Raw genomic sequence first — 17,801 nt, forward strand, 5'->3', positions numbered from 1 at the left:
TCTGCCATTTCATCATGGCTGATCTATTTTTCTCTCAGCACAAATCTCCTGCCTTCTCCCCATAACCTCCCATACCCTGACTAATCAAGAACCCATCAACCTCTGCCTTAGATCTACCTAATGACTTGGCCTCTACAGCCACCTGTGGCAATGAATTCCACAGACTCACTGCTCTAGGGCTAATGAAATTCTTCCTCAACACCATTCTAAATGGATGCCCTTTTTTTTCTGAGGCTGTCTCCTCTGGTTTCAGACTATCCTACCGTAGGAAACATCCTCTTCACATCCACTCTATCGAGGCCATTCAACATTCCATAGCTTTCAATGACATCCTCCCTCATTCTTCTGAATTCCAGTGAGTACAGATCCAAAGCCATCAAAAGCTCCTCATATGATAAGCCTCTCAATCCCAGAGTCATTTTCCGAACCTACTTTGAACCTTCTCCAATGTCAGCATATCCTTTCTTAGATAGGGGCTCAAAACTGCTCAGAATACTCTAAATGAGGTCTCATTAATGCCTTATAAAGCCTCAATATTACATATTTGCTTTTATATTCTAGTCCACTCAAAATGAATACTGACATTGCATTTACCTTCCGCACCAGACTCAACCTATAAAGTAACCTTCAGGGAATCCTGCACAAGGACTCTCAAGTCCCTTTGTCCCTCAGATTTTTGAATTTTCTCTCCATTTACAAAATAATCTTCTACCAAAGTGCATGACCATACACTTTCCGACACTGTATTTCATCTGACACTTCTTTGCCTATTCTCCTAAACTATGCCCTTTCATAGCTTCCCTGCTTCCTCAACACCTTCTGCCTCTCCACCTGTCTTTGTATCATCCACAAACTTAGCCACAAAGCCATCAATTCTGTCGTTCAAATCATTGACATATAGTATAAAAAGAATCAATTACAACACAGACCCCTGAACACCACCAGACACTGGCAACCAACCAGAAAAGGCTCCCTTTATTCCCACTCTTTGCCTTCTACCAATCAGCTACTACTTTATTCATGGTCTCATAGCTTGTTATGCAGACTCACGTGTGGCACCTTGTCAAAGGCCTTCTGAAAATCCGAGTACACAACATCAACAGATTACTACCCCTCCAGCACCATTTTCCAGTGGTCCAATATCTACTCTCATCTCTCTTTTACACTTTATGTATCTGAAGAAACTTTTGGTATCCTCTTTATTATTGACTAGCTTACCTTCATATTCCATCTTTTCCTTCTTTATGCCTCTTTAGTTGCCCTCTGTTGGTTTTTAAAAGCTTCACAGTCCTCCCACTTCCCACTAATTTCTGCTCAATCATATACCTTCTCTTTGGCTTTTATGGTGGCTCTGACTTCTCTTGTCAGTAATGGTTGTGTCATCCTGCCTTTGGAATACTTCTTCTTTGGGATATACCCATCCTGCACCTTCTGAATTGCTTCCAATTCTTGCATTGTTACAAGAAGACAACAACAGAGGCATCAACCATGCACTGTGCACCAGAAGGTTCTGTACTTAAGTATGTCATTTGTGAAGAGTGTGACTACAATCCTACAAATCCTAAAAGTGCTGTCAATTAAATTCAGCAAAAAATTTCATATAAAAGATCACGGCATACAAAATAATAACGTGGTACTGTTCTGTGGAATTTCTAGCCAGAAACCTTTAGGAAGAAAAGTGAGAAGAGTAGCCACCATTAAAAAGGTTCACAATAGTTACCTGCACACTGATTTCAAAGAATCCTCGTCAAGAAAAATGTGATCCTTCTTGACCGCTGTGATGTCAATGGGAAACTGGGAGTCTGAAAAATAAGGGGGAAAATCATTCATCAATTTGTGCCTGACTTGCTCCCTCCGCTTAGTTGCAAAAAACTAAACTTGCCTGATCCAGCTACGATTGAAATTTATTCAATCATATCAGGATTTCAACAATCTTTCAGAAGGTAACTCCCTGAAGGAAGACCCAACTATTTTTCCCTGCAGTCTTCAGAATTTGCCTGACCCATCAACTTTACCAACATTTTCTCCTTCTTCAGGTGCTGAAACACACTGAGGTTCAATTTCCAAATCTTCACAGATGAAGAAGTGGCCATTTTTCACATCAAAGCATCAACAAAGATGACACTTTTCTAAATGCATCAATTATGATCAGTGTTTTAAATATTCTCATCTGTAAAAAGAAAGTATACTTGGATGCATTTGTATCAGATGAGGATCAAAGTCAGATGCTTTTTCCCAGGGCTGGAATGGCTGGCACATGAGGGCACAGTTTTAAGGTGCTTGGAAGTGGGTAAAGAGGAGATGTCAGAGGTAAATTTTTTGCGCAGAGTGGTGGGTGCGTGGAGTGGGCTGCCGGCGACAGTAGTGGAGGTGGATACAATGGGGTCTTTTGGAAGACTCCTGGACAGGTACATGGAGCTCACAAAAATAGAGGGCTATGGGTAACCCTAGGTAATTTCTAAGGGAAGGACATGTTCAGCACAGTTTGTGGGCAGAAGGGCCTGTATTGTGCTGAGTGTTTTCTATGTTTCTAAGTCAGGGAAAGAACTCCAGTGAATGTTAGCACAGTACACAATTGGAAGAAAGTGCATGGAAAGCTCCACTCTCCCCTACCATGTGTTGAGTCAATTATATAGAGAGAGAACTGTACTATTCTTAAGGTGCTTAAGCTGGATTCTCATGGGATCAGTTAGTTACACAACTGTCATCAAAAATCTAAAGAGTAGTAAATGCAATAAGTAAAGGAATTGTCACAGAAATCATTTAAACAGGACCAGTCTTGTTTAGTGCAATGCAGATTAAAGAGACTGTCTAGTGCACTTGGTGTCTCAGCATGCGCTGATGAAGTGAGGGAGCAACATGAACACTGAGCAGCCATGTCAGAGCAGAACTCGAGACAATGGAGGTTGCTTAGTCCAACAGTGACTAACAACGTCTGAGGAAAACCAAAAGGCCAATATAAGCACAACGTGATTTCTGAGCTTTCAGTTCCCTCCACCCCCCCCCACCCCCAACCCAGCTCAACAGAGATTTAACAAGTCCCACACAGCAAAGTCAGGCAGCAATAACTGGGATTTTTTTCAGGGATGAAAGTAATTTTCCCAAAGGGAGCAACAACATGTGCTTTCATTGAGGGGCAAGCTGTTAGCCGGAGGGTGAAGGTTGATTAACAGAGAGGAGATTTGCTCAAGATCATTTCCCAGCATGCTTTACTTCCAGTAATTGTTCCCTGCTGACCCTCCCAGGGTCACTTAAAGTTACTGTCAAGCCTTTATTGCACTTCAAATGTTTGCTTTAATTAAATATATAAAGTCCTCACAGAAAAGTTTGAATAGAATTTTAAAACAGGAAGCTCCGTTATAATAGCTAATAAATATTCAAAGCAAAAGTAGTGTAGCAGTTAACCATTTGTGAATTTATTTAGCTCTGATTTATAAGATCTGAAAAAAATGGAGAAGGCACACTGTGCCTTTCACAGAACTTTATGTCACAATATATTAGTGCTGGAATCTTAATGTAGCAGATGAAGCAGGAAGACTCTTCTAATTAATCTACCAGTCTAGTTTGGCACCAGCTTCCCTTCACTTCTGCCTTTATCTTTTTAAGGGCAGGTGAACCCTGGCTGCAAATGAGGTAACTCTCCCTAAGGCAATGTGGACTGCAAGATTTACTAACAGTAGCTGCTGACCTCTTGGAGGCATGGTCCAGGAGGCCTTGTCCAGGTGCTGGAAGACGAGCATGTATGTAGATCTGCACTCCGGGTAGCAGAATAACCTTTAGAAAATACAACATTGACTAAAGGTGGTTGCAGAATTCAATGCAAAGTGTTTAGTGTTCAGGATATGCCCATAACATCGATCAAGTTTTCATGTTGTAATGGATACTGGGGAGATACAATAGGTTGCAAAAAGTCAACTAAGTGCCAACATTTGAGAAGACTGGCAAACCAAAAAGGCAAGTGGTAGTCTAAACCACATTCAATTTTAAGTTATTGAATAAATTATCAAGAACAAGTGTTCTGTGCAATAACTGTCTATTAATAACATTAAAATTGATTTGGGGGAAGTAAATCTTTCCCAACTTCTTGAAGGATTTAAGCTGTCTGTGAGAAGTCTGAACTCAGATTCACCACTGGTCTTTCGCAAGCATCAAGACCACCACAAAAAAAAATCCCCAAACAGCCCTCCAATTTCAACATAAGAACGACAAAACTTTTTCATCTGTCTGGGACTTCTGCGCATTTCCCAGCTGAATTTTCGAATCATACATGAATCAACTGGCTGACAAAATGAGGAGGCAATGAGATGGAAATTCTGAGTTAGGATTTGTATGGGCAGAATAATCTTCCTTAATTAACTGGTAGCTTCATGAACTCATTCGCTCAATGGACTTGGGCTTTGCTGGCAAGGTCGTTATTCATGCCCACCTCTAATTGCCCATGGGAAGGTAGTGGAGGGCTGCCTGGGACTGTTACCATCCTTGTGGCCTGGAACTGTTATGCTACATTTCAGTAATATTCTCTGGGACAAATAAGCCAAGGGCAACAGAAAGGAAAGGAAAGATACACACAGACTGTTATTGGGGGAACAATATCAAACATCCTGGGATAACAGGTGCACCATTGTCCTCAAGTAAGTTTATATATGGTAAATTAAAACAAATTTCTCTCCGTCTCAGGACCACAGTTTCCCATTGGTCCTCTCCCATTCAGAAACCAAATCAAACAATAAGGAATCAAGAGCACCCCCACCTTCATAGAGCTGTGCATACTGAGGAAATCCTGCTGCCCGCAGCCAATCACACGCATCCTTCGCTTCCTGCTCTGTAATAAAGAGTTCAGTAAATTAATTCTTGGAACACCATTTTTCACTTTACAGTGTCACAATTGAAGAGCAAAATAAGCAAAGTTTTTCATTTACAGAGAAATGCAGGGAGTCTACTGTGCAGATCAAATCAATTGGCTTAGCTCATCCTTAGCTCCACACAAGTTCTCCCACCCCTCTTTGTCTATTTTCATCAGAATACCCCAACTGTCCTTTATTCACACTCCTCTTCCCCTATACTTGGCTTCTCTTTCATTTACTCTGTGGTTCTGCATTCCTCAGTGAATTGAATTGCCTTTATTTCTTACATCCTTCACATACATGAGGAGCAAAAATCTTTACATCTCCATCTAAATGTGCAATGTGTAATCATAGTAATTTATAATAATTTATAATAAATAGAACAGTCAATGTAATATAGAGTACACTCAAATCTGCGTGAGTTTATCAGCCTGATGGCCTGGTGGAAGAAGCTGTCCCGGAGCCTGTTGGTCCTGGTTTTTATGCTGCGGTACCATTTCCCAGATGGTAGCAGCCGGAATAGATTGTGGTTGGGATGGCTTGGGTTCCCAATGATCCTACAAGCCCTTTTTACACATCTGTCCTTGTAAATGTCCTGAATCATGGGAAATTCACAACTACAGATGCGCTGGGCTGTCCGCACCACTCTCTGCGGAGTCCTGTGATTAAGGGAGTTCCCATACCAGGCAGTGATGCAGCCAGTCAGGATGCTCTCAATTGTGCCCCTGTAGAAAGTTCTCAGGATTTGGGGGCCCATACCAAACTTCCTCAACCGTCTGAAGTGAAAGAGGCACTGTTACTATTCTTCCTCATGCCCTTAAAAACACACAATATTTTCACTCCTTTCTCAGGACTTGAGCAATTTAGAACACTTTTCCTGTCTAATGCCTGTCTCATGGAACCTTATAATGTCTTAAAGCCAAAACCTCTCGATTTCTCTTGTCACCTTCATTTGCTACTGTGTCAGATTGTACACTGGTTGCAAATTCCCCATCAACTCTTCAATTGTTCCCAACACAAACAATTTTACTACACAGGAATTGGACTCTTCCTGTCTAGTGTCAATGTTGAAAACTATGACACCAGACCACTCTGAGGAATGTGTATAGGTTGGTCTGGGTGTCAGTATTGTGAACATCAGAGATGATTTGACCAACTGATGTTTACTTGTCATGCACAAAATATAATTGGAGATACTTGTGTCTGCACAATGTCACGTAAATAGTGGTACAACCACCTGAACGTACAGAATGCACAGTAGAGTTTTAAACAGCTCAGGTGGAGTTACCACAAGCTATCCAATGATTTACCACAAAAACCAACAGCTAGGCGATTAAAGGTTCTTTTTTGGATTTTTTTAATACTTTCTAAGCTTCTCCTATCTGGAGGTGACTGATGCAATTCCAAGACATTAGTGCATCTCGAGCATAATCTCAAGTACTGTCTCAGAATGTGTGACCATTGAAGGACAACCACAATGTTCACTTCCCCTAATTTGCATGGAACAGGGAATGGGATTTTTTCTTCAGCAAGGAGATCACTGCACAATGAAAACTACAGACGGCAAGAAGTGTGACGTCACACTAATAAATTTAGACAGACAGCGGGATTAGGGTCTTGCCACAATGAAATCCATTACCCAGAATCACAACACAGTATTAGGAAGGGCTCTGGCAACTTTTAAAAAAGATTAAAGAAATAATGAAGAGGTAGAGAAAAGAAGATGCAGTTTTTTAAAAATTGCAGACACATATTAGCAGATTCAGAGATGACAGAATAAATAAAGGAGCACAGGAGCAATACTAACCTCTTGTCTTTAAGAGTCTGCCACCATTCTGAAGGACTGATCAAAGAGAAGTAATGGATTTATCTCAGAGGTCACAATCTCGTCCTGCAGTATTAAAACCAAGTTGTTCTGGCAAGACATCTTACCAAACACTCTTGTATTGAAAGGCCTAGATAGAGTGGAGTTGGAGAGGCTGTTTCCTGTAGTAGACGAGTCTCGGACCAGAGGGCACAGCCTCAGATTAAAGGGACGTCCATTGAGAACATGATAGTGAGGAATTTCTTTAAGCAGAGAGTGGCGAATCTGTGGAATTCATTGCCATGGACGGCTGTGGAGGCCAAGACACTAAGTATACTTACAGCAGCGGTTGATAGGTTCTTGATTAGTCATGGCGTTTAAGGGTTACAGCGAGAAAGCAGGAAAATGGGGTTGAGGGGGAGAGTAAATCAACCATGATGGAATAGCAGAGCAGACTCGATGAGACGAATAGCCTAACTCTGCGCCAATGTCTTATTGTCTTACTAAAATCATTAATATGATCACTATTTGTGCAAGGTACTTAACACTGGGACTATTTTTATATCCAATTCATCTAACTAATACAATTCTAGTAAATGTTTCCCATGCCACACTCCGCACTAATAATATTACCAATAACATTTCTGCTCTGTAACCAACTGAATTACACTGCCGTATCAGATGGGATGATGGTTGGCATGGACAGGATGGGCCGAACGGCCTCTTTCAGTGCTGTATGACTCACTAGATGGAGGAGTAAGGAAGTCATCCTGTAATGTCTTCCAACCGCAGGACATTTCCAAAGAGACAGGTAACCAGATACACAGAATTGAGAGAGCTCAAAATAGAATATTTTCACACTAGTTAAGCATTCATACTACTGAGGACACAGCTCATATAAATAAATGGCATCAACTGGATGGCATTTCATTAATGGAAACCTCGGTTTCTCTTGGCAAGGATTCAGTGGAAAGGAGATTCACAGTACTGCATGTGGAATTTGGAAAAACTAACAGCTTACCTCATCCAGCTAAGAAAGCAGTCATTTATCCAATTCCTTTCCCCTTCTCAGTGCACAAGTACACTCAACCGTTGCCAGGCAATTAACGATGTAAAAGGTTACAATTTCCAATAACTGCCCAGGGATGAGGCCTCTACAAATGCAAAAGGAAATGTACCTCTTGCTTCACATTAGCAATAAAAATATGTAATGTGTATATTCACCATCACTGCACCAGCTTAAGAGGCACAATAAGAGGGTTGACAGTATCAAAGCCCCCACTACATTTTGGCTCATCTTGTCTCTGCTAACTTTAACAGTATCTATTTTTTTGTGCAGTCTCTGAAACAAATATACACTTTATTTCAATGTGAATCAAAAATCTTGGAGTCAGTTCAGGACTAATTCCCAAATCTTCAGCCTTCAATTCTGGTCACAAATTAGTGGATGACTTTTCTAAGCTGTTACAAATGGTCCATCATCTCTTTACTTTGCTGCTCGTACACTGAGTGGCAGAACTGGGGCATCTTTCACCGTGAAGTTTCCCACAATTAGGTCTTTTGGAAAACTGAAGAATACAGCCACCGAAGGGACTTTCACAGAAGAGTAATGAAGAGATTGCTCATGGCGATCCAGGCACCAGAAGCAATCCTTCAGCATTACAACCAGTAGTTTAATTAAGATTCTTACAGAAAGGGATAATAAACGAGATACACCAGCAGTTCTACTTCATTAGCAGTTTGAGGGGATTTGGCACATTGCCAAAGACTCTTGCAAACTTCCATCTGTGCACGGTAGAACGCATTCTAACTGGTTGTATCACAGTACTGTATAATATGGAGCATTCCCAATCCATAGGACCACAAGAGGCTGTACAGGGCTGCAGACGCAGCCAGCTCCTTCATGGACACAATCCTTTCCACCAAAGCCATCTTCAAGGGATGGTGCCTCAAGGCAGCAGCAGCAGCATCCATCATCAGGGATCCTCACCATCCAGGGCCTGCCTTCTTCTCATGACTACATTTGGGGAAGAGGTACAGGAGCCCCAATCCTACACTAGTGATGCAGGAACAGCTTCTTCCCTTCCGCTACCAGATTTCAGAATGGTTCGTGAACCCATGAACACCATTTCATTATTCCTTTTTTTTTTGCACTATTTATTTTGTAATTTATAGTAATTTTATATCTTTGCACTGTACTGCTGCCACAAAAGAACAAATTTCATGTCATGGAACAGGGGTTCCCAACCTTCTTTGCACCGCGGACCGGTTTGATATTGACAATATTCTTGCGGACCGGCCGACTGGGGGGGGAGGGGGTGTTCAAATAGGGTTAAACTCACCTCAACATGTCTTTTACAGTTAGGGTTGCCAACTTTCTCACTCCCAAATAAGGGGCAAAAGTAGCAGTCAAATCCCAGGACACTTTACCCCAGGAAAGGCTACCATGACCATGAAGCCTTGCGCGGGCACCTGTGTGCGCATGCGCGTATGTGCCGAATTTTTCAACCACAAATCGGTTTTGCCTTCATCTTCCCGACTATACTGTACATACATTATTTCTACTTTATATAGGCTGTGTGTTTATCATATCATTCCTGCTTTTACTATATGTTTACAGTTATTTATTTTCAGTTTTATGTGTTATTTGGTATGATTTGTTAGGTTATTTTCTGGGTCTGGGAAGGCTCAAAAATTTTTCCCATATAAATTAATGGTAATTGCTTCTTTGCTTCACGCCATTTCAGCACAAAAGGTTTCATAGGAAGGCTCCTTAGCGGGGGAAATACGGGACAAACCATTAGCCCAATATACGGGATGTCCCAGCAAATACAGGACAGTTGGCAACCCTATGTTCCAGTTCAACAGTGCATGACAGGGAATGAGGAAAAGGTGCAGCTGACTTGTATCGTTTCCTCATGGCCCGGTAGCACATGCTTTGTGGCCCGGTACCAGTCCGTGGCTCAGTGGTTGGGGACTATTGTCATAGAAGACAGTGATAATAAATCTGATACTGAGGTTTGAAGGCAGTGTTTATGCAGTTTCCTTTATTACCATGTGACAACAAACAGCTTGCTCAACTGAGTAAACTGTGAATAGCCCAGTGGATAGCATTAAAAGTACAATGACTTAGAATATTGATGTAGAATGCAATTCTGCTTGGTTACAAAATAATTTTTAAACCTATAAATTAAGCTGTCCAAAAACCATGGCGACCACACTTGAATTGTCATCTTGGAGGCCTCTGTTGCTCTCTGAACCTTGGCAAAACTGTGTACCACTGCAACCAAAAGACTATTCCGAAACTGAGCCCCTTGGTAACTTAGACATTTGACCTTTCTGCATTGTGGATTGGTTGTTAGTGCTGACGCCTGCTGTAATTGCTCTGGATTTCTTCAAATAAGAAAGGAATAATAATGGAATGGAATATGGTTTGACTTTATACTCTCTGGAAACTAGAACTTCATTATTTAAACCCACAAACTCAAACTATCACTAGTATTCACAGCTCAAATAACAAGTGTGCCTGCAGAAGCAGTTCTCAGCTACATAGACTTGGAAACTGCTCATATTCATTGTTGTAAAGTGGATGGATGTTGCATCAGAGGCTTACTGGGGCTCAGCTTTGCTGCCCTATTGATGTGCGTCAATGACATCTTCAAAACATGATGTCTCAAAAAAGGCGGAATCTATTATCAAAGTTCCTCACTTGCCAAGATGCCCTCTTCTCACTGCTACCATTAGGGAGCCCGACGGCACACATTTAACATTGTAGGAACAGCTCCTACAAATCCGAAATCAGATTTCTGAACAGACCATGAACATTCCCTCACTTCTGTTCCCTTTGTGCATTACGTATTTATTTCATGTTTCTTATTGTAACAGATTATTTTTAATGTATTTCACTGCACTGCTGCTGCAAAACAACAGATTTCACAACATGCCAGTGATAATAAACCTGATTTCTCCATTCTGATGTCTGTTGATATCCCAGCATCATTTTTTCCCGTCAGTGATATATTAATAATAAAATTAAGTAATACAAAAAGGATTAGAAAATATGGTTTAAGCGAGAAAATCTAGTCTTCATTGTCCAGCCTCAAATCTAAAGAATGACTCAGGTACAAAGGGAAGCCGACATCCGGTGACCTTCCCATTACAGCAAGTATAATCATCCTTGAGAGAGAAAGGCAAGAGAGCAAACAAACAACGAAACAATGAACCTGAGCAGGAACAGGCCTGCAGTAATTGGTTACTGGTGAACAATGGCCGCCTATATTTAAGATATTTCATTTACTGTTATAAAAATAGGAGCTGAAACCATTTTCCTGCCTCCCTCAGTTCAAGTCACACATTCAAGAAACAGATGTCATGGGAAAGGAAGCTCCAGATGTTTATGTAAGATTTTAAAAGGATGCAAACCCTTATCAAGAGTTGTTAGAGGCAGTCGAGGACACCACAAAATTGTTAGCTACATATGTGGTCTGTAAAAATCCCAGCTTTCCACAACAGCAGGCCACTGGGATTGAGTATTGTACTTGGGAAGGCGCCTATGTCTGTATTCCTCAGATTAGTCTTTTCTAATCGCTTTGCTATCATACAACTCATCATGAAAACTACTTGATGTAAGGTAGCCAGAATTAGGGCAAAAAAATTTCCAACTGGATACATTCCCAAAATTCTTAAAAAGAAAACACTGCAGCTCTATAAGTAGCAAGAGTGCTTTGCACGAGTATTAGATAACAGACAAATACATACAACTCGAAGTTCTCGACAATAGACAAATAATAACCACAACATCAATACTTGTCATCAATATTCTTTTCTCATGTCTATTTTAGTTTTAATACTTCTTCTCCTTCCACTCATGTTATTTTTCTCTCAATACCTACTTAGCTTTAGAATTGACTATTCTCTTCTGTTGGAAGACAGATCAATAGGTGATAAGAGGTCCCAGCATCATAGCAAGGCTGGTAAAAGATGTCTACTGAATTCATGGGGGACATAAAACTAAGAGAGTCCTTTCAATCTCAAAATGTTGATAAGCTTTATCCCCCAGTGAGACAAAGACCAGAGCCAGAAGGAGAGAGACAGCAATCTCTCACAAGCTTTCACTGTGCTAAATGTTGGTAGCCGGGATAAGAGCTGAGAAAGAGGCCGTGAACAAAACTCAGATTATGAACTCATTTTGCACATTAATAGCATAAGTGGACCCACAGAGTTTTTACAAAGAACAGCCCCCTAAATCAGACCCCAATAGTTGCTGTGAATACAGAGAAATTTGGGAAAATTGTAAAACACCTCAAAACATGAAAATGGATCTAGTACTTTCCCAGCATACATGAGAAATAAACTCTTCTCAGGCTTCCAGCCAGGTAGAGGTATTGATTTTAAGTGACATTTCAATGACGAATTCTGCCATCTTCATCAGGCATGGCAGAATTTGTCATCGAAACGTTGATTAAAATTGATACCTGTGCCTGGCTGGAAGCCCAAGAGGAGTTTATACCTCAAAATATATCAGCACTTGCTTGACAAAAAAACTACAAGAAAACGTAGAACAAAGAAATCTACAGCATGTTACAGTCCCTTCGGCCCACAATGTTGTGCCAACTATGTAACCTACCCGACAAGTTGCCTGGAATTTCCCTGCTGCGTAGCCCTCTATTTTTCTAAGCTCCATGTACCCTTTCTAAGAGTCTCTGAAAAGGCCTTATTGTATCCAACTCTACCACCCTTGCTGCAGTACATTCCACGCACCCACCACTCTGTGTGAAAAACTTACCTCTGACATCCCCCTTATACCTACTTCCAAGCACCTTAAAACTATGCCCCCTCGTGTTAGCCATTACAGCCCTGGGAAAAAGCCTCTGGCTATCCACACGATCAATGCCTCTCATCATCTTATACACCTCTGTCAGATCATCTCTCACCCTCTGTCGCTCCAGGATGAAAAGGCAAAGTTCACTCAACCTATTCTCATAAAGCATGCTCCCCAATCCAGGCAACATCCTTGTAAATCCCCTCTGCACTCTCTCCATAGTATCCACATCCTTCCTGTAGTGAGGTGACCAGAACTGAACACAGTACTCCAGATGGGGTCTAACTAAAGTCTTATATAGCTTTAACATTATCTCACGGCTCTTGAACTCAATCCCATGGTTGATGAAGGCCATCACACCATACACCTTCTTAACAACACAGTCAACCTGTGCAGCAGCTTTGAATGTCCTATTGATATGACCTCCAAGATCTTCCTGATTGTCCACACTGCCAAGAGTCTTACCATTAATGCTATATTCTGTCTTGAAATTTGACCTACCAAAATGAACCACTTCACATTTATCCGGGTTAAATTCCATCTGCCACTTTTCAGCTTAGCTCTACATCCTATCGATGTCCCTGTGTAACCTCTGACAACCCCCAAGACTATCCACAACACTCCCAACTTTTGTGTCATCAGCAAACTTACTAACTTCACCCTTCTACTTCCTCATCGAGGTCATTTATATTAAAAAAATCACAAACAGGAGGAGTCCCAGATCAGATCTCTGGGGAACACCACTGGTCACCTTCCTCCATGCAGAATAGGAACCATCTACAACCATCCTTTGCCTTCTGTGGGCAAGCCAATTCTAGATCCACAAAGATGGAAATAAGATTGCTAACTCACTCTTTCAATGGATTATATGCAAATTATTATGCAATTTACACCTATTCAATCCATTCAATAAGAGTTACTTGCGTTCATTCACCACAAGGTATGATCTACAAAAAAAAATCATCAGGCAAAGTGCCAGAACATCTACCCTTAGACCCCAATACTAAATCTGTCCTCCCTACAACATTGTTCTTCAGTCTTAGCAGCCCAGAAGCCAGTGAACAACTTCATTAGTCAACATCCATTCTTTTAGTCAACTATTATATTGAAGCTTAATATTATTCAAATGTGCCATTAACCTTCACTATGAGATGTGCTAAGCCAGGAGATCCTCAGTCTTGAAGGAGGATTCCAATCACTAGTTCTCAGTGCAGATCTCCTATTGATACAGATTAGGAAATATCAAGGATTGCTCGGTCTCTGTTAAGAAAATAGACACTTAACCTAGGACAAAGGCATTTCTCAATTATGTTAGCTGCTTAAAATAGGATCATACCTCATTCATACCAAACTTCACAACAAAGATGTGAAAACATCCTGCTCAGAAAGCTGGTATAATACTTAGTTCTACTTAAATTAATATTTGACATCCTTGGACCTTGGTGTGGTTTGAAGAATAATGTAATCTGGTACTAATTTTCCTCTCTTTACCCCTGGCTTTCTCCTTCTGTGCTCCGAGTATTGTCTACATTCAGAGCCAAGAATATAAATCTTAAACCTAACACCTGCAGAAGGGATGTTATCCATTCATTATTAGATACCGACAATTAGGAATGTCAGCTTGAAAGACGTTCCACATCAGATTTTTAATTTAAAGTCAGGCACTCGAGACATTGCCCACATCAAAAAGTCTTGAAATCCATGATATCTTTGAGCTCAGTCATGCACAACAGCAGGTCTCCAAAATAAAATCTGAAAACTCTTCACAGCATTGAAAAGCTCCTTGTAGCTGGCACACTGGCTAAGCCAAGAATCAAAGCTTCTGCTGAGATAAACAATCTTAGGACCTTGGCCTGGATACGCAACCCAGCCCCCTCAAAATTTAATGAATTTTATATTTTTCCCCAGTTCTCTCATAAACAGAACTAGGATGACGAGAAAAATATTTCTGAGGGGATTTTATCTTAACTGGTTTTCACCCGACAGACGCCACGTGACCCGCGAAGCAAGTCCGGCAGTCTCAGACAACCAGTATTTAGTTGTTGAAATGGCCTTAGTCAGTCAAATTCTGATGTATGTGAAACTTTTTAAAATTTTTATTTCAGAGCCTGGAGACTATGGTTTGTAATTTGGCGAACCTGGGTGCCGGTGAGTTCCTATTTAATACCTAATTACCGCTACCTGGTCTTCAGAAGATGAAGCAGAGACCCGTTCAAACTGCCAACCACCCTGTCCGGATAACAGTTACAATTTTTATACATTTATCTGCCAATAGGAAAATACGATGCCTGTTTCCAAGCAGTGCTGAGGTTACCCGAATCAATAGCAAACGCAAACATCACATTATTATTTCTTGCCTAACCCCTCACTCCCTTCCCCAATACCCCCGTCCCCTCTCTTCCCTGCCCCATTCTCACTCTCTCTCCCCCATCAGCTCTCTCCTCCCTCTCCGCTAGCGAGCTTGTCGAAGGGTAGAGAGAGAGTCTAACTGGACAATCCGCCTGTGTCTGCATCTGGTCAACAAGTCAATCTACGGGGCCGGCAAGTGGAGAGGGCCAGTGCATGAGGATGGGACCTGTTGCAAAGTGAAACCAGAAAGGAGCATACACCTGTACATCTACATACCGGCACAAGCTTCTAAAAATAATATTTCCACTTGCCCCTGCCACGCTCGCTACACATCAAATTCATCGGAAAGGTGGGGAAGTACTAAGATAATCCATCGCTTGACGTTGGCTACAGAAACTCATCAGCAAACGGAGCCCCTATGGACACACACCCACTCCGCCCAGACTTCTGCACCGACGCACATATCCAAAGAAAACAAGGATGAAGATCCATCCGCCGAATTCGGAAAATTAATGATTTTATTCTTGATCCCGGTGGATGCTTAAAAGGGAATAACTGCAATTAATTCATTCCGACTTACCGCAGTCTGTCAAAATCATCCCACCATCCAGATTCACAAAGGTACAGCACTGAAAACGAGCAGGTCAAAATCACCTCTCGGTTCCACACTTCTAATTGCCTGAGATAAACTGCCGAACAAGTCCTGGACAGAGCCGAGGGAACGCCGACCGCACGCTGGGGGAGTTCGAATGGATCTAACAGTAGTGGGAGTGAGCTAACGCAGTCTACATCTCTCACACAAATCCACACACGCACACGTAGAGCTAACTCGCACCAGCGGCAAATCGCGCACCAAGGCACAGCGAATATCACACCCAGGGCTCCCGGAACTCGAGCATTTAAACTGGAATTTACAGTGTCGTTCTCATCAATCCCTTAAACAGTTAACGTTAGCGTCCTTATTTTTGTTTCCTTTAACCATGAAGCGGTAGGAGGATGCTGGCTTTTCCATCATACCGGTCCAGACTCTCTCAAAATTCTCCCACTTAACCCTATTCCCGACCTTTTCCTCACAAAGCCTCACCTGCTCCCTCAACACCACCTCTTTGTCAACAAACACAACAGCGTCTCCACTTCCTGAGGAGACTGAGGCGAGCGAGGCTACACCGCCCCCCTCCCCTCCGCCATTCTAACCAAATTTTACAGCAGCACCACCGAGAGTGTCCTGACCAGTCTGGTGCGAGAATTGTGAGGCATCCGACTACAAGTCCCTGCAAAGGATTGCGAGGACAGCCGAGATGATCATCGGGGCCTTTTTTTCCCCACCCATTAGAAATACTTATTCGGAATGCTGCGTACGCAGGGCCCTTACCACTGTCAATGAACCCTCTCATCCGTCCAACAATCTAATTAGCCTCTTACCACAAGGCATCAGGGCAAGAACTACTTTATGAGGATGGGAAAGTGCTTCTTCGCCCAGGACCACTACTAAATTCCCTGCTACCACCTGGGTCTCATCACAGTAGCATTATACTGTTTACTTTTTTAATTATGCCCTAAACGCATCTTATTATTTGTTAATTTGTTTGTAGCAATATTACTTTATGAATTATGTGTTTGAGTTACATGTTCTGTGTTGTGCACCTTAGTCTGGAGGAATGTTGTTTTATTTGGCCAAATACATGTATATGATTGAATGGCAATAACCTGAACCTGAACTCGAAAATTGTTCTTTAATTGGTGGGTAGTGTTTTCCCAGAGAAGGATATTTGATGATCTAACTGTTGTGTAAAAAAAAATCTAACTAATATCTTTGTTCTTAAGTTCATAGAGGTCAATTGCCAGAGCTGTGTGAGAAACAAAACGTTCAAGAACTCAAAGGGTCAAGCAACAGCAATTTGTTCCAGATTACAGCATCTGATAACTCTCACATCTCTAATGCTGTGCATCCATTTGCTCCAACTTTGAAAGTTTCATTCATCTTTGCTCCAATGATGAACACCCCCTACCATACCCACCCCCCACCACCACCTACCGATAGCTAAGTTATTCCTTACGTCATCAATGGACATTGAATCTTTGGACACTACCTCACTTTTTTAAAAAATATACGGTACATCTGTTCTTGCATGTTTTTTAATCTATTCAATATATCTAATTGATTTACTTGTTTTTTTTTTCAATTCGCTAGATTATGTGTTGCATTGAACTGCTGCTGCTAAGTTAACACATTTCATGTCACATGCCGGTGATAATAAACCTGAATCTGATTCTGATCTTGATCTCAGCAAATATTTCCTGAACCTTCCTTCAATGCCCAAGTTATATAACAAAGTTGGAGGTGTTCACAAAGGGTTGGAGAGGGGACAGGAGTGTCCATAATATTATGATGAGCCCATACGCAATTCTATATATAATATACTTCAGTTCAAAGTTAATTTTTTTTTAAAAAGGGCAAATTTAAATTCCTGTGCATCCCTTTATGTAATAAATGACATAATGCAGTGATAAAACATAACATTTGTACTGGAGAGAGTGATTACCACAGAGAAAAGTCTTTACCTTGCATACTTGCCTGATGCTGCACTGATCCCTTTCTCTGAGTTGGTGAGAAATATTGATGCATGTGATAGCAGTATTAAAAAGATACCCAGAAGTCTTCATACTCTTTATGCGTGAAGATCGTAATTCATTTAACCAATTTAGATGATGAAAGATGGAAGAAACTATAGAAAGATTTGAACCCTAAATCCAAGACTAGGTTACCTAGCTTTGAGCCCTCAAGGCAATGGGTGCTAAAGACTTCTCTGGAAAAAAAAACTTGTGCTGACGGTTTAATTTAAATCCAAACTTGATAAAATAAAATACCTCTGAAGCAGGTTAGTTGCTGGGTTCAACAGGAAATTCAAACCACTTCACCATTACAATGCAAGGATATGAAGCCAAGCATTCAATCAGTATGTCCTTCAACAGCTTCCTCAGC

The 17,801-nt window shown here is 41.3% G+C and overlaps 1 protein-coding gene across 1 annotated transcript in view; it reads right to left on the reverse strand.

Moving 5' to 3' along the window:
• The window catches only part of stard8 (StAR related lipid transfer domain containing 8), a 97,556-nt gene that overhangs the window by 48,806 nt on the left and 30,949 nt on the right, over window positions 1-17,801 (reverse strand). The window contains exons 2-3 of the mRNA XM_072270761.1: window positions 4,751-4,822; window positions 1,721-1,802 (exon numbers count right to left, since the gene is read on the reverse strand). Coding sequence (XP_072126862.1) covers window positions 1,721-1,802; window positions 4,751-4,822 — 154 coding nt within the window. The remainder of the gene's footprint in view (window positions 1-1,720; window positions 1,803-4,750; window positions 4,823-17,801) is intronic.

This window comes from Mobula birostris, chromosome 10 (genome assembly GCF_030028105.1).
Source record: "Mobula birostris isolate sMobBir1 chromosome 10, sMobBir1.hap1, whole genome shotgun sequence".
NCBI lineage: Eukaryota > Metazoa > Chordata > Chondrichthyes > Myliobatiformes > Myliobatidae > Mobula > Mobula birostris.